General features: G+C 40.6%; 1 protein-coding gene across 1 annotated transcript in view; it reads left to right on the top strand.

Moving 5' to 3' along the window:
- LOC101989072 (zinc finger protein 208-like) overlaps positions 1–18,442 on the top strand; it is a 38,515-nt gene that overhangs the window by 885 nt on the left and 19,188 nt on the right. The window contains exons 2-5 of the mRNA XM_013354994.2: positions 6,055–6,181; positions 6,373–6,433; positions 6,999–10,476; positions 15,960–16,115. Of these exons, the coding sequence (XP_013210448.2) occupies positions 6,055–6,181; positions 6,373–6,433; positions 6,999–10,476; positions 15,960–16,115 (3,822 nt within the window). The remainder of the gene's footprint in view (positions 1–6,054; positions 6,182–6,372; positions 6,434–6,998; positions 10,477–15,959; positions 16,116–18,442) is intronic.

Here is an 18,442-nt window from a genome sequence, read left to right as displayed (position 1 = left end):
CCTTCCTTCCTTCCTTCCTTCCTTCCTTCCTTCCTTCCTTCCTTCCTATTTTTGAGAAAGACAGTCCTAACTCAAGTCTAGCCTCAAACTCACTATGTAACTGAAACTGAGGATAGCCTTGAACTTCTGATCTTTTTCCTCTCACTCACCCCAAGAGTGAAAGACTAAAGGTATGTGTCAACCCTGACTGTTTTTATGTGGTGCTTTGAAGGGAAACCAAGGCTTCCTGATACTAGGGATACGTGTGTGTCTGTGTGTGTATGCACGCACTCGCGCGTGCGTCACACGTGCATCAGATCCCCTGGAACTAGAGTTAGTTTCTGGCTTCCATGAGGATGAATCCAGATCATTTTCAAGAACATTGAAGGCTCTTAACCCATTAGTCTCTCCAAGCCCATAGTGCTGGGGGATCTCCATCAGAGAAGACTGCTTAGACATGGGTTTAAGCAAATAGAAAGTCATTATTAGCCAGCCAGTGACTACATGGGTGCCAGTTTCTCAGTGTACTACTGAGCCTTTCGCAGAGTGAGCTTTTAAACATAAAAACCATATTTTGGATTGACCTACTTCAGTTAACAAAAGCAGTTAGCCAGAACAAAACTACAGAAGTCAAAATGCAAGCTTAGTACATGTACAGACTTTTCCAGAACTGTGTACTTTGATGGATTAGATCTTTGTTTTCATTTTGGCAGGTGGTGCTGTCTGTGTGCTGAGCTGTATGGCCTAAATGGTGCTTCCATCATGGAGTCAGTTGTGCTAAGGTCTGAGGGTCTGTTACATTCCTCCTGGTCTTAGTGAATGAATGAAATCGTGGGTGCTCTAAAGAGGTGTAGTTGGTCCCAACTACTGAGCTGACACATACTTGACCATGTAGCTTAAGATGTAGGTCCCTGATGTTAATCCAATTAAAATAAGAATAAAAGGCCCCACCAGTGCTGAAAGAGTATTTAGCCAGGGGAAACCAAAAGAGCAGAGACTGATATCAGTTATATTTATTATATCAATTTTTCTTGTTTTGAGGTTTTCCCCTTTCCTAATTATTCTTGATCCATTAGCAAAAAACAACAGGTTTCTCCCAAAGCCATACAGTAGTTTCCTTTATCTCTCATCAAAAGTAAATCTAAACCTCTTCAATTTTGTAGGACCTTATCGGCAAGGGAATCTAAATGTTTTAATTCAGAAATTAAAACTTTTAATACTTGTAGATACTGATCAGCCTGTCTACTTAGTTTGGAAAGCATCAGAAGGGACATTTAGTCAAACCAGTAGTGTACGCCCACCACAAGGTCTCAGGGCCTTGATAATATTGCTGTTAACTAGATGAATTAGCCTATAAGACAGAATAGCTGGCTTCAGAGTAAGGGGAGGGAGGTGACTAGCTTAAAGGTTGTATTAGATAAGTTTCAGCCTCTTATAAGTCCCAACGTTAATTTGGGCTGTTCCTAGTCACAGTAAGTTTTGTCAGTTGATGGGCTGACAGTCTGGTTAGTTCCTATCCCTCTGTAGTACGGGAGCTGGGTGTCTAAGCATAACCAGTAATCCTGACCTATTTCTGACTGGGAATGATTAACTCTGTCCCTAGATTCCCTTCCTATGGGATAGTCTTGATTCCCCAGGTTTTTCCTGTTGTTTTTTTTTTTTAAGGCCAGAATCTTTATGGAATTTCCAGATTTCTAATTTTATGGCTATCGGGTTACATTTTCCTTTCGTATAGTTCTTGGGAGGGGGCTTTCTGTGTATCCATCCATGTATTTTCAGGAAGCCTCTGTTTCACAAACCCAGTTTTTGCAATGGAAACTTCCTTGTTTTTGACAATTAGGGGGACCAGCCACAGGGCATGCATAGAATTGTAAAGTATATTTCTGTATTAAAAGATAAACTCCCACATCTTTCTCCAGTATAACCAGATAACACTCAAAGTAGACAGCAGTGTGCAAAGGTCAAGATGGATATGGGATGCTGATCTGTACTCACACTAACTGATATCTTCCCTGCATCTGTCTTTCTCAGTTTCCAGGTCTAGGCCTGGAGTCAGTGGGCACTGGACCATGATCCTGCATTCATATCAAACATAAAATTCAGGAGGAGGTGGAGGGGCAGGGAGTGGAAGGACCTGGGGCTTAAATTGCTAGTTTTTATTAAAGTTTTTTTGTGTGTGTGCTTTCTGTAATTTTTCTTTTCTTTTTTTCGTGTGTGTGTGTGTGTGTGTGTTTATGTTGTGGTAATGGTTAAATCACAGTTTAAATAGGAGATGATAGCTTTTCTATAAGACATTGTACAGAATTGTACATCTCCAGTTCTTACGTGTTTTGAGGAATTTAAGGATGACATCATTTGGGTCTTGTTTACCATTTTTTAAAATAGTCATGCATTACTGTCTTTAATACACATAGTCCTAGTCATACCACTTTTCTCTGTATGTTTTTATTGTTGAAGGTTCATTTCAAAGAATGTATTCATTTCATCTAAGTTACTAACTTTTTTGTTAGGAAATCATTCATTGTGTTTCTTCATAGTCTTTTACATTTTTATGGTAATGATGACCAGAATGTGTAATGTGTATATTGTGTGTGTGTGTATGTGTGTTTGTGTGTGTGTGTTTGTGTGTGTGTAACACATGAGTGCAGAGGCCTGTGGAGTTTAGAATAGGCCATCCAATTCCTTGGAACTGGGATGACTGGCAATTGTGAGCTTCCATAAGGATGTTGGAAACCCAACCTAGGAAACCCAACAACTGCTACAGGAGTTGTGAGTGCTGTTAACCACTGTGCCCTTCTCCAACCCCCACAGCTACTCTTTAATTGATAATTTTGCATCCTTTTTTCCTAGTTTGGCTATAGGCTAGTTAAATTTTCCTGCTGTTTTTGTAATTGCTTTGAGACAGGGTCTCTTTATGTAGCACTGACTGTCCTGGAATAGGCTTATTAATTGATGTTTTTAAAGAACTGAGTTTTTCAGTTATTGGTTTTCTGTGTTGATTTCCTGTTTATAATTTTGATGCAGATATTTTGAGGGTGCCACTTAACTCAGGGGGCTAGGATGGCAGGCAACTAATGGTCACTAAAACCATGCAGAGCCTGAAACTTCTGAGTTCTTGTCTTATACTAAGAAGAATAAGAAAACATGGACAAGAAGTGAACACAAGTGAGTGCAGACTTATTTAAAAAAATGAGAAAGAACTCTTAAGAGTGGGAGGGATGTGTGTGTGTGTGTGTGTGTGTGTGTGTGTGTGTGTGTGTATTGCTGTGTCCAGTAGTGCTGTGCCCAAGAGTGGGAGGGATGTATTGTGTGTGTATGTTTTGCTGTGCCCAGTAGTCTTTTATGGGCTTTACAGTAGGAATTGGATGCAAACCTAAGTAATTCTAATTGTAACTGATAACTTTTGAATGCACTGGGAGAGGAACCAGTTAAGAATCCCTAAACTATATTCATCCTCCCTTGTTTATTTGTCCATTTAGGGGAAAGGTCTCCTGTGCTAGGTGACTAGCTCATGATCCAACATTAGTCCCTGCTTTTACTGTTTAAGGCAGTGGCTTTCAACCTGTGGGTTGCAACCTATTTGACAAAAGGGTTGCAATATCCAAAAATGTTTACATTGTCGTTCATAACAGTAGCTAAATTACAGTTAGGAAGATAGTTCTATGGTTTGGGGTCACAACAACAGGAAGAACTGTATAAAAGGGTTGCAGTGCTAGGAAGGCAGAGAAACACTGGTCTAAGTAGAGCTTAACTTCACTCTCTTTTTCCCTTTCCAGAGGGAAATCCTACTACCAGGGGATGAGGTGATGAGCAATTTAATGGCTTTGTGTTGGTGACAGATACTTTGTGTTGGTTAGGAATAGCAGTTACAAATACCACTGGTAAGAGTCAAAAGGAAGGTAGAGACAGGAACTCCGTGGGTTCAAGGCCATCCTGGCCTACATAGAGAGTTCTAGGGCAACATAGAGAGACCCTGTCTCAAAAACAGTCAAGGGAGAAGTGACTTGGTCTTAGCTTGTAGAGTCTGTATGTAGGCAGATGTGTAGATGATGACATCTTGTTGAGTAGTAAAATTTAGAGTGTAAGTTGTTTTCCTTCAGACTGGCCATTTATACTTTGGGTTACTAAAGATTAGTTTCTACATGGTGGCTTGATAAGTTTGGGGAATTTGCTTTTACTTTTGCCACTTTGTGTCTGTAATGTATTTCAAATGTCCTCATTTTTGTTAGACAAGTCATCATATTATTGTTCAGAAGACTTTGACAAGTGCTAGACAGTTGTGTTGCTAGAAGGTTTGAAAATGTAGATTTTAGTGACTCCTAAGGACGCTGTTTGAGCTGTGATTTTTATACAGGTATAATTTAGACAATATGGCATTTTAGTGACACCATCTTCCTCTTCCCCCTCTCTCCCTCCCTCCTCATATAGGGATCTTTGCAGGCTGGCTTTGAGCTCTTAGATCAAGTGATCGTACATCCCAGAGTCCCCAGTCCCTGGGACTACAGCATGTAATATACCCAGCTACTTTGAGTTCTTGTAAAATCATGGACCATCTATTTCCTTTGACATTTACTGAATGGCTACTAGAAAGTTGCTGTCTATTGGCGTAATACTCAGGGACCATGATCAAAGAAGGGTTATGAAGAATTTAGGAGCCAGAGTATGTGGAGGAGAGCTGTGAAATGCCATCTTCTAGATATGGCATGGACTCAGAAACTCACAGCATCTATGGTTATTTATATAAAATCATAGAAATCACTGACTAATGAGCTTGGCTTCTCTCTGAGGAGCTACTGGCAATTGATAGTTACTAGAAGAGAGGATTAATTTTTCTTTGGGCGTATGGCTGTTAGAATGTTGTTGGTATACATCCAGAAAGCACTAATTGGACTTTATGGGTAATAAAAGCAAAAAGAAAAATAAAGGCTAGAGAAATGTCTCAGTGGTTAAGAGCATATTTGCTTTTATTGTTTATTTTGTTTGTTTTTTGAGACACGGTTTCTCTATAGCCTTAGAGCCTGTCCTGGAACTAGCTCTTGTAGACCAGGCTGGCCTCGAACTCACAGAGATCCACCTGCCTCTGACTTCCGAGTGCTGGGATTAAAGGTGTGCACCAGGAGAGCAGCTTTGCTCTTACAGAGGATGGAGGTCTGGTGCCCAGCACTCACATGGTAGCTGTCTGTAACTCCAGTTTCAGGGGATATGATGCCCTCTTCTGAGCTCTGTGGTGCATACGTAGGCAAAGTATTCATATCCATAAAATAAACAAATCTTTAAAAGCAAAACAAAAAGTGATGGGAACATGGAGTTAGGAGAGGCATATGTTGGGAAAAGGGAGGGGTACAGAGGGAGTGGAAGAAGTAGTTGGTGGTGAATATGATCAATACATTCTGTATTTATATATGAAATTATCAATATGTATAAATATTAAAAATTGTTCTTTTGGGAATCACTATTGGTTATTTCACATTTGTTGTTTCATTAAACTTGACTGAGTGGAAACTGCTTTCAGGATTTTAATGTTTCCCTTGCTGTAGTCACAGCACAGGTGCAATTCCCCACTTAACAAGTTTTGACAGCTTGTTAGCCTAAGCATGTTGTGTGGATAGATTCTTCCATTATTGCTGTTCACTGAACGTTCAGAAAGCTAACAGAGGTTCAGAAAATGCCAAATGTTTCCCTGGATCATTTAGACTGAGTGACTACTTAGTGACTACCATTTATGTTTGTAATGTCTCCTAGAATCTTTGGTACACTTTCTTCAGTAAAACTCCTATTTGTGCCTAAGAAGTTCCAAGGAAAAGCAACCTCTTGGATGTATTCTATTTTGTACATTATACTCCATTCTAGAAAGAGCAATTGAGGCAGCCCAGTAGCATACTCCAATTCCTGGATGTGGTCATGAGAGGAATGTTCCTACTTCACCGTTTCCTGCATGAATGTCAGTCGTAGCATTGAAACTCCTCTATCATTGCATAGACATTTGGATACTGCAGAATTTGTGAACATCTTATTAGTTATCCACAGTGCTGTCAGTTTCACCCATTTCTTATGCACACATATGGGATATTTTAGGACTCAGTGACCTTTGAGGATGTGGCTGTGAACTTCACCCAGGAAGAGTGGATTCTGCTGGATCCTTTTCAGAAGAACCTATATGTCAATGTGATGCTGGAAACCTGTAGTAACCTTGCTTCTGTGGGTAAGGATGCTGATGTTCCTTCACTTTCTTGGTTAGACAAGTGTTTCTTCTTTCTCTGCTTTGGAATGTGGAAAGGGAAGAATAATGTGAATAAATCAGACATGGATACAGTGCGCATTAACCCTAGAAAACTTACAGTTTCTTTGAGGTTTGTAATAATTTGTGAAAATTTTTCTGGGTCTGTATTTTAGGAATCAAATCAGAATACCAGACCATTGAAGAGCATTATAAACATCCTGGGAGAAATCTAAGGTAAATTACATGTATTAGTGGGAGAAAATATATTTTGAGAAAATCTTAATGTGATATGAAAATTTATGAACAAGTAGTAAGGCAAGCACAAATTTAAATTACTCACCATTAGAAAAATTTCACAGAAATATGCAGTTCCATGTAAGAAAGCTGTTCATATTTGAAAAGCAGTTCACTTGTAAACAATATTGAGAAAAGTGCATGTCTGAGCTTTTTTGTTCTGACAGTTTTAAGAGCCATACTGCAGAATCCCTAATCCATTTAGTTTGAGAACAGTTAGATTCTGCAGAAGACATACACTTTTCCTGATTTAGGGAATAGTGGAAATCCAAAACCTAATAATGACTAAATAGTCATCAGTGAAGCAACCCCTAGTAGTGTGCCTGCCAGTGTTTACAGAAGTCAAATACTAGCTTTTGGTCTTGGGGAGTAAAGAAGGTAATCCATTTTGAGAAACCCCCAAGGTATTGAATATCAATAGAAGTCCATAAATTTCAATTTGAGTGAAGCTGTGTGCTTGTAATTTGTTTGGGCAAGTTTTCATGTCTCGTTCATCCTTTGATAGGAACATCACATCCCACCCTGGATACACACATGAGCTTGAGGAGTATGGAAAGAAGCAATATACCTCCAGTTCTCTCGCAACTATTCACATATACATGGGAGCCCACAATCGGAGAGGAACCTGCGAGTGTGAAGTATATTCCGAATCCTTTGGTTTTCCAAGTTCACATGGAGTGTATCAGCAGATTCACAGTGGAGAACAGCCCCGTGAGCATCATCAATATGACACAGCCTTTATTGGTCCCAGCTCATTTTGCATTCGTGGAGGGACTCACACCAAAGAAAACCCTTCTGAATCTAAACCATGTGCTACCACTCTGAGTCCTTTCAACTACCTGCCGTCTCCCAGCGGCACTCCTAATGGAGAGAAGCATTCTGGTTGTGTGCCATATGGCAAAGCTTCCAGTTGCCAAAATTCCCTTCAAAGACATGAAATAATTCACACCGGGGGAAAAACATATGAGTGTAGGCAGTGTGGTAAAGTGTTCCAAGGTCATAGTTCCCTTCAAAGGCGGAAAATAATTCACGCTGGAGAAAAACCCTATGAATGTACGCAGTGTGGAAAGTCATTCATTTATCCCTATTTACTTAAAATGCACGAAAGGTATCATACTGGAGAGAGACCTTATAAATGTAAGATCTGCAGGAAAGCGTTTCTTTGTTCCTCTTTCCTGCAAAGACACAAGAGAACTCACACGGGAGAAAAACCGTATAAATGTAAGCAATGTGCTAAGCCCTTTAGAGGGCTCAGTAATCTTCGAGTACACGAAAGAACTCATACTGGAGAAAAGCCCTATGAATGTAAACATTGTGGGAAAGCTCTGCGAAGTCACAGTTCCCTTCAAAGACATAAAATAGCTCATGCTGGGAAGAAACCCTATGAATGTAAGCAGTGTGGTAAGTCCTTCATTTATCCCTATTTACTTCAAACCCACGAAAGATCTCATACTGGAGAGAAACCCTACAAATGTAGCATATGCAGTAAAGCCTTTCGTTGTTCATCTTTCCTGCAAAGACATGAAAGAACACATACAGGGGGAAAACCCTACGAGTGTAAGCAATGCGGTAAGGCTTTCAGAGGTCATAGCTCCCTTCGATTGCATGCGAGGTCTCACAGTGGGGAGAAACCATATAAATGTAACATTTGTGGTAAAGCCTTTCTGTGCCCCTCTTTTCTTCGAAGACACGAAAGGACTCACACTGCGGAAAGGCCCTATCAATGCAAGCAGTGCAGCAAAACCTTCAGGGGTCAGAGTTCTCTTCAGCTACATGAGCGAGCTCATAGTGGAGAGAAACCCTATAAGTGTAAGGTCTGTAGTAAAGCCTTTCTGTGTTCCTCTTTCCTTCAAAGACACGAAAGGACTCACTGTGAAGAAAAGCCCTACGCGTGTAAACAGTGTGGCAAAGACTTTAAAGATCAAGGCTCCTTTCAAAGACATCAAGTTTCTCATGTTGGAGGAAAACCTTACGAATGTAAACAGTGTGGTAAGTCCTTCATTTATCCATGTTTGCTTCAAGTCCATATAAGGACGCACACTGGGGAGAAACCCTATGAGTGTAAGCAGTGTGACAAAGCCTTCAGAAGTCTCAGTTACCTTCGTATCCACGAAGGAAGCCACACGGAGGAAAAGCCCTATGAATGTAGACAGTGCGGCAAAACTCTCAGTTGTTCCAGTGCCCTGCAGTTACACAAGAGAACACACACTGGAGAAAAGCCCTACGTGTGTAAGCAGTGTGGGAAGGCCTTCAGGGGCTTCAGTTATCTTCGCGTCCACGAGAGGACGCACACTGAAGAAAGGCCCTATGAGTGTAAACGGTGCGGGAAAACTCTGAGTTGCTCCGGTTCTCTTCAGCTGCATGAACGAACTCACACTGGAGAAAAGCCTTATGAGTGTAAGCAGTGTGGGAAGGCCTTCAGAGGTCTCAGTCGTCTTCGGGTCCACGAAATCATTCACACTGGGGAAAAACCCCATGAGTGTAAACTGTGTGGCAAGGCCTTCAGATACCATAGTTTACTTCGAGTGCATGAAAGGACCCACACTGGCGAAAAACCTTACGCTTGTCAACAGTGTAGTAAAGCGTTCAAAAGTCTCAGTAATCTTCGAATACATGAAAAAACTCATAGTGGTTTCTACGGATGTAAACAGTGTGGCAAAACCCTCAGTTCTTCCAATTCCCTTCGAGCGCACGAAAGAGCACACAGTGGAGAAAGATCGTACGGCTGTAAAGAGTGTGGCAAAACCTTTAGACGCTTCAGTAATCTTCAGGTCCATGAAAAGGCTCATGCTGAAGGGAAACCCTACGGGTGTAAACAATGCGGCAAGTCCTTCATTTATCAGTATTTACTTGAAAAGCACGAGAAGGCTCATACCGCAGAAAAACCCTATAAATGTGTGATATGCAGTAAAGCCTTTATTTGTCCTTCTTTCCTTCAAAGGCATGAAAGAATCCATACTGGGGAAAAACCCTATGAATGTGTACAGTGTGGTAAGGCATTCAAAGGCCTCAGCTCCCTTCAGTTACACGAAAGAGCTCATGGGAGAGAAAAGCATTATGACTGTACACAGTGTGGTAAAGCCTTCAGATGTCACAGTCTCCTTCAGGCACACGAACGAACCCATACCGGTGAAAAACCCTATGAGTGTGAAGAGTGTGGCAAGACCTTCAAAAGTGCTGGGTACCTTCGAATCCATGAAAAAACTCATAGTGGTTTCTATGAGTGTAAACTGTGTGGGAAAGTTCTCAGCTGTTCAAGTTCTCTTCAGTTACACGAAAGAACACACACTGGAGAAAAACCCTACGAATGTAAGCAGTGTGGGAAGGCCTTCAGAAGTCAAAGTTCCCTTCGAAGACATGAAAGAATTCACGCTGGAGAGAAACCCTATGAATGTAAGCAGTGTGGGAAGGCCTTCAGAAGTCAAAGTTCCCTTCGAAGACATGAAAGAATTCACGCTGGAGAGAAACCCTATGAATGTAAGCAGTGTGGGAAGTCCTTCATTTATCCCTGCTACCTTCAAATGCACGAGAGGTCTCATACTGGAGAGAAGCTCTATAAATGTAATATATGTAGTAAAGCCTTCCTTTACCCCTGTTTCCTTCAAATGCATGAAAGAACTCACACTGGTGAAAAGCCTTACACATGTAAGCAGTGTGATAAAGCCTTCCGGAGTCACAGCTCTCTTCAAATGCATGAAAAAGTTCACACAGGAGAAAAGCCCTATGAATGTAAACAGTGTGGTAAAGCTTTGATAAGTCAGAGTTCTCTTCAGAGGCATAAAATGGTTCATGCTGGAGAAAAACGCTATGAATGTAAGTACTGTAGTAAGTCCTTCATTTATCCATATTTACTGCAAATTCATGAAAGATCTCACACTGGAGAGAGACCCTATGAATGCCAAGACTGTGGTAAAGCCTTTACATGTTACCGTTCCCTTCGAAGACATGGAAAAACACATATCCTAGTGGGGGAAAAACCCTTATGAATGCCAACAAACATGCAAGAATATTTAGAATTTCTAGTTCTCTTCAAATAGTGGAAGTACTGGGAAAAGTGCTAATGAATATAAGACAAATGGCGAAGGCTTTAGATTTTTTTTGTTTGTTTGTTTGCTTGCTATGGAAAGCTTGGGAGAACTCACTGGAGAAAATTCCGCGACTCTAAGAGATGTGTTACGATCTTCAATTCCATTTGAAGATATGAAAATATCTGGTGTTAAAGCCTGTGAATGAATGGAGTATGATATTCATTTCTTAAGCATCCACTCAAATGCATAAACTAATGCACCATGAAGGCAGTTCTGTAGAAACAGACATTGGATTGAAATTGCTGCAGTTTGGAAATTAAAGCTTATATTTTAACCACACTAAAAATCATGCGATAACTCCAATTGGAAGAAGATTCTGCAAATTTATATGTATTGAAATACTGAAGCAAACCATGTTCAAAGTGTCATAGCATGAGTGAAAAGCTATGTAATTTGTGAATGTATGGTATTTACCAGTGATTTGTGTTTGAAGAAAATTGCAGCAGTACCTGACATTGCAGGCCTGTCCTCTTGGGGACTGTGGTTTCGAGGCAGGAGATAGTAAATTCAGGGCCTGTTCAGACAACTTAGTGAGACCAATCTTAATAAAAATTGAAAAAGATGGGGGCTGGAGTGATGGCTCAGAGGTTAAGAGCACTGACTGCTCTTCCAGAGGTCCTGAGTTCAATTCCCAGCAACCACATGGTGGCTCATAACCATCTGTAATGAGGTCTGGTGCCCTCTTCTGGCTTGCAGGCATACACACAGACAGAATATTGTATATATAATAAATAAACAAATATTTAAAAAAAATTGAAAAAGATATTGATAAATAGCTCATTCGTTTAGCACTGGTCTTCCAGTGTAATTCCCAGTCCGACCATCAAGAGAAATGGGAATGTCCCTAGGTAATGAATTTTTATTTCTTTTGCAGGAAAACATTGAGGCGAAGGTTTTCTAAGTGTAGACACAAACTTTTAACAGCAGAAATAATTGCTGGTATAAATTGTTAGACAATTTCCTAATCATAGTGTATCCTTATCGTGTAGCCTTAAACTACGTGGTATAACTTCAAGACTCTTCTAGGCTGTGGAATGTAGCTTCATTGCATATTTTAGTCATAGCACCAATAAATACTATGAAACAAAAGATTTGGTATAAAAATAAATGTTCTACAAATGAAGAATACTTACTGAGAGCAGAGTTTTTAAGGACTAGATTTTCTTCTATCAGAGACTTTTAGGTGAATATAAAGTTATTGGACACATTAATCTACTGTAACTCTTATCAACACTGTAGACTTTGTAGTATGTTCTTTGCCTAAAGACACTGTAGGCTTCATTTATAGCATATTGATGTTTTCCCAAAGAATACATTAGCTTATAACATTTACAGTGTGTATAAATTTAATACTTAGGATTTTTGTAATAACACTATTTAAAATGTAACCATTTATGATTGCTTAAAACTTTCTTTGTATGCTTATCCTTTAATTTTTGCATTGTATATTTTTTTAAAAAATTTGTGAAAAAATGTTATCATTTAGAACACTGAAGCAGGAGGTTGGTGTTTGACACTGAGACCTAGAATAACCAGGTCATGACAACTGTTACCTTGCACCTTCTTGTCTGTCATGGAAACTTCAGGAACAGTAAAATGTATAGAACTGATGACAATTCTTCCTTAAGCAGTCCTTTGAGAAGGACCTGTTGACGTTCTTGAGAAAGTCTCACTTTTCTTAAATAAAAACATGGTAGTGTGCTTATTGGTGTTTTTCATTGTTGATTTGTTGTAAGCAGGTAAAACACCATCCACATTTCTATGTTAATGGAAATCTTTTGGTATTAAGTTTAAGCTTTCAAATGTATGATGATTCTATTGAGGTCTGTAAATGCTTTTGAATTCTTTTGGGCTCTTATTTTCCTTCTGCAGTTTGAGATTGGAGACTTTTGAAACTGAACTAGGTGCATTATCAGATTTCCATAAGCCCAGGGGAGATGGGGCAGAGTGTTTTAATTTGAATATGAAATTATCCCCACAAAGTCTTGTGGTTGGACACAGATTTTTAGTCTGTGCTTCCTGATTCCTTACTGGATTGCAATAACTGAGATTCAAAATCCACCTGGTAACATGTAAAGGTTTTGAACTCAGTGATTAAAAATCCAGATTTATATGTGCATTGATTTTTATATCACTGGCATCACTCACCCATGTTTGTATCATGTGATTTAACTGTACCTCCACTTTGTTCTGATTATACAACATGTGTATGCATGTGATGTCATGACATGACATGCCATTAACATGCCAACTCTTTGAAGCACCTTAGCTCACACAAGACTTGCTGACTGTTGCAAATCGAAATACTTTTACTAAATTCTAAGAGTTTTCTGCTCTTTTGGAAATACTGATTCAATTGTGGAAAACAGACTTTTCTATTTCCCAGGTGTCATTCATCAACATATAAATACCAAATTAATTTATCTTTGTATTATATAGTATAGTGTAGCTTTAAAAATTGCTTGAATTGCCCGGTTGTGTGTTGCACGCTTTTAATCCCAGCACTTGGGAGGCAGAAGCAGGATTCCTGTGAGTTTGAAGCCAGCCTGGGCTACAGAGTGAGTGTTAGGACAGGCTCTAAAGTTACAAAGAGAAGCCTTGTCTCTAAAAACCAATAAAAAAATTGCTTGAGTTACTTACTTGTATTTTATTTAAAAAAAAAATCATTCAATGATTATTGGGTAGCAATAAAGAAAAGTATTTTAACAACCTAGGAAATGGCCCTAAGTGTATTTCTGCCTTTATTTGTGATGTTTTCCATATTTGACAATTATAAAACCAAAGTATCAAATAATTAATTATCAATCTGAAAAACATTCTCTATGTGCTACACTATCAAATATTCAGCTAAGATTTTATGTTTTATGTAAAAATAAATATGCCCATTCTATTAATATACAAATTTACTTTCATGTTATTAAATGATAAGAGAGATATTCACCAAATTGTTTTTCAGTAGATTTCTTTGATTTATTAACAATAAATGTATCATGTGAACACCCACTTCATATACGTATGTATATTCTCAGGGTTGCATAACAATTTCTTATACAAAAGGAGTCACAAATAAAAAACTGAATTATTCTGGTGGTGTCCAGCTTATAACACTGTTTGTGGGGCTGGAAAAACCTTTGGCAGGTATGGCCTAGCTAGAGTTAAATGGGTCTATGAAAATCAGGCTTTCAGAATTACAACCATGCCCCAGTTCTTGGCTATCTTTCTCTGTCCTGGTACTATTAAAGTGAAGATTTACTGGCACATAGTCTGGCTACCATGGAGATATTGTCACATTGTTTATTATTTCCATGCCATGATAGACTGTATCATCTTAAACCACATCAAGAAATATTTCCATAAATTCATTAGTATGGTATTTTTGACAGCAGACAGACAGGGGAGAGGGAAGGGGCGCGCGTGCGAGAGAGAGGTCCTTCTGTATATGTATTGCTTTTATTGGTAAATAAAGAAGCTGCTTTCAGCCAATGGCTTAACAGAATATAGCCAGGCTGGGAGAGATATAAATAGAGAGAGTAGGCAGATTCAGAGAGACACTATGTAGACGCACCGGAACCTTGCCAGTACTCCACAGCCACATAGTGTAACACCTGATTTGGTGTTACACCCTCGGTACAGTTCGTGCGCCACTGTACCGAATGCGAATCGGGCAAGGGCCTGGAGATTGAAAAGAACACACAGAGAGACCAGGGTCATTCGAAAGGAGATCAACCGAATGCCGTTTATTCAGCCTTGGGGAAGCCCTTATCTACCTACTGCAGCACAAGGACCTCCACCCAGGCAGGTGGGGAAATTACCATATCTCAAATAGAATGAATGCCCTGCGGCTAACCACCAGGTGGGGCAGGAGGAATATAGGAACTTAACCAGGTGGGGCAAGGGGAAAACAGGAACCAACAGAATGCTAGTCATCTGACTAGAAACTGACTGCGTCCCAGGAATAAGGGTTAAATGCTTAGTCATGCTGACCAGAAATTGTCCTCGAGAAGCACTCCAGGAATAAGGGAGGCCAGGGCCCTACAACATAGCAATACACAGATTAATAGAAATGGGTTAACTAAAGATATAAGAACTAGTTAGCAATACTCTTAAGTAATTGGCCAAGCAGTGATTTAAGTAATGTAGTTTTGTGTGGTTATTTCTGGAGTCTGGGCAGCCAGGAAATGAATGAGCAGCCGCCCAACAAACTGGCGAGAGAGTAGGCAGAGTCAGAGAGACATCTTGACCTGTAGCCTTTGCCAGGGACAAATGCACTGGAATGTAACCAGTAAACCACAACCACGTGGCAATACACAGATTAATAAAAATGGGTTAAATAAAGATGAAAGAGCTAGCCAGTAAGAAGCTAGAGCTAATAGGAGTGGTTTAATTAATACAGTTTTTGTGTGGTTATTTCAAGTCTGGGCAGCCAGGAATGGACAAGCACCCTCCTACTACGGAGAGAGAATGAACACACCAGGAACATTGGTGCATTGTAAAGATCTCCCACATAAAATTTTCCTTCTGCAATGTTTCTTTCTAGAGATTTTTGTTTAGTTTAGGCTTTCTCAACATTTGTGGATCAGAGCAGTGAAAAGGTTAAGTTTAGATTTTGGTTGTGTCCCTCTCTTGATGCCTCTATTCTGTAGCTCTGGCTGTCCTGGAACTTGCTATGTAGACCAGGCTGACTTCAAAATCACAGAGATCCACCTGCCTCTGCCTTCCAAGTGCTGGGATTTAGGTAAGGTGCATGCTTTTCACTATTAACTTTGTGGGAGGATGAGTAGCTAAGGCTGTTTCATTCGGGTAGCCAGGATGCATGCTCTGGTCGGAATTCAAGTAACAGAAGGTGGCTTCCATTAAACGCTGCTGTCACGCCTTAAACGCCAGTTTTCCCACTATGAGCAATATTGTTTTTCTTTATTATTGAGTCTGTTATAACCACATCAAAGGATTAGGGCAGAGTTCTCATTTTATAGATAGGGAAATCCAGACTCACAGACATAAGTGGTTTCCTACTATAGTTAAGCACAACTGCTCTTCTTATCCCTCTTTTTTAGTGATTCGTTAAAGTTGAAAATGAAGCCTCCTTCATTTTCACCCCACCTAAGCTAAACAGGGTGAGAGGCCTGTGACCACTTGGAAGGCTGAGGCAGGTTTATGAGGATTTAAGATCAACCATGGTGCACAACAGAGGGCTGTGCAATCTCCCCGCCCACCTCCCCGAACCTCTTAGCAGCCGCCAGAGCCTAAATCCGCAAAAGGCTTGAAACCGGTCCAGGACCCGGGTGGCGAACCAGTGATAAAGCTCAGGCTCCGGAAGGTCCTCCCACTCCCGAGTCTCCTCGGCTCCGCCCCAAGCCCGTCTTCTGGGGTCTCTGCAGTGGCGTTCCCGGGCCGGCGGTGTAGACGCGGACGAGTGGAGGAGCCTGGGCGCATTCGGTGAGGAGCTGGGAGAGCAGCGAGGGGCTGACCGAGGCGACAATTTAGTGCCAGGTCCGGGGGCTGAGGGGGTGTCTCGTTTTGCAGCTACGCTTTGCGTAATCCCCTTTGTACGACCTCAGGGCCGACTGAGGCGACAGGGTCTTTAGTACCGGGACACTGTGGCCCGGATACTCCCCTGCACTCTGTCGGCTGGCCGCCCACTCGGTCTCCTTTCCCCTTGGGAACCCTGGCATCTCTTCATGTCCCCGGGGATCCCTTCTGAAAGATTTCCAGGCTAGGGTTAAAAAGAGCTCCCAAAACCTCTTTCCGTACCCAGCAGTTTCTTGTCTGTGTGATCCTGAGGATATCTGCCTGTCGTAGGTCCAGTATAGGACAGGATTGTGTCTTCAGCCCCCTCTGTGGCAGTGTGTGAAGAAGGAGATCGCCATACTTTCTGCTCTTTGTGCAATTTCCTCCCATGTCAGCCCTGCACAAAGATAAAGTGAGAGCGGCAGCCTCAGCCCTTTAAACTTGTGCTTCCCAGTGAGAATAGGTTTGGCGTCAGGTTTGCGGCGAATTTACAAAAGTTAGTGTCCTATTTGGTAGAGTGAACAAGTGGCTTGCCCTCAGGAAAACAGGTTTTCTGCAATTGTATAGAGTCTGTGTACTCTGCAGCGGGGAATTATTTTCCAAGTGTGACTCATGTTTCTACTCAAAAAACTTTTTACTCTGTGATTGGCTAGCAAAGGGTTGGGGAAAGGACGGGCAAAACTTTTCCAGGCTTTCACAGCTACTGAGAAAATCACTTTTCATGATTATTATTATTATTTTAAAAAGTTTCTGTTATGCTCCTCCACGCCTCTGAATTTTAAGATTGTTGTCAAAACCTTGGGAAGTAGATATTTGATACTCTTCGGTGTTCCTTTTATGGGTTTTCCAAATGCCGAGCAAAGCTCAGTCTCTAGACAATGAAATAGGTCGCTGGATTCTGAGAAGGTACCTTGATGGTGGAGTAGTGGAAACTTCTCAGGAATGTCCTGTAATGCTCTGTCTAGCTTCAAATTGTTTTAAAAGTATTTTTATCTTTGAGAGGCTCATGCACTATATTTTTATTTTATTTCCTGGGTCCACATTCCACCTCTAACCAGTCTAATCAGTGCTACCAATAGACTTGTTTGTTCTGAGAGAGGTCTTGCTTGTTTTGAGACATGGTGATTTACTTTCCTTTGCCTTCCTAGTGCTGGGATTAAAAGCATGCAAAACCACTCTGGACTTCACTGTTGGTTGTTCTTAACAACTTAGTTTGAAAATTTCTAGTTAAGCTATAAACAACACTTGTGTTTTTAGATGGTGGAATAGAAACTGATGTGTGTAATTTTTTTTTTTTTTTATAGGCTCTTACCCCTTACCACTCTGGCTGTCCTGGAACTTGCTGTGTAGAGCAGGCTAACCTTGAATTAGAGAGATCCTTCTGCCTCTTCCTGAGTGCTGAGATTAAAGGTATGTACTACTATGTTCAGTCATGTGATGTGTTCTTAAATACTGCTTACTTATCAGGAACACATAAGAGTGTTACTTCCCATCATTCTGGAATTCGAATGTAGGCTGAAGACCAGCTGAGACACCCCGCCTTGTGGACTGAATAACTCCCAGATTCTTGGCCTTTCCTTTGGGAGACAACTATTGTTAGATGAGCCAGATTGGTTCTTTTAGTTCTGTATCTCTTTAGAGAATCCTCTATGTGAATAAAATCATGCCTTTTCCTTCACTGGGAATTGAATTCTCAGTTGACTTGCTGGTTCTTTTCAGATCTGTAAGGATGATGTTCAACTCTCTTCTGGTTTGTAGTTATTTTTAGATTTATTTCTTTTAAGTGTGAAGTGATTACTTATATTCTATTACTTGGGAATCAGATATTGGGGTAAAAACCTAATTAATCAGAGAAGCGGCAGAGAAGCGACTAGTGATGTCCCCTCACCACCTCCTTCCTTCAATCCAAAAGGGTCTTTGAATTTTTGGAAGCCCCTCCCTCTTACTTGCTGTGTCTTTTTGTGTGTCCTGAGTCCTCTAAAACCTTTATGGCCAATTTTGGTTCCCCAGTAGCTAGCTCTGTCCTTTGATTCAAGGTCAGAGTGTATTCAAAATATCCCACAACATAGGAGTATAAGTGTTTTGCCTGCATGCATGTATGTATCTTGTGACTGAGGAGGCACCTAGACCTGAAGTTACAGATGGTTGTCACCTTCCATGTGGGTGCTAGGAACTCAACCCTTGTCCTTTGCAAAAGCAAACAGCAAGTGCTCTTAACTGCTGAGCTATCTCTCTTATCCATATTTTTTTAAAGTTTTTTTTAATAATTTATTTATTTATTATGCATACAATATTCTGTCTGTGTGTATGCCTGCAGGCCAGAAGAGGGCACCAGACCCCATTACAGATGGTT

Source organism: Microtus ochrogaster, unplaced genomic scaffold (genome assembly GCF_000317375.1).
Source record: "Microtus ochrogaster isolate Prairie Vole_2 unplaced genomic scaffold, MicOch1.0 UNK83, whole genome shotgun sequence".
NCBI lineage: Eukaryota > Metazoa > Chordata > Mammalia > Rodentia > Cricetidae > Microtus > Microtus ochrogaster.
This window is presented reverse-complemented; position numbering and strand designations above follow the sequence as displayed.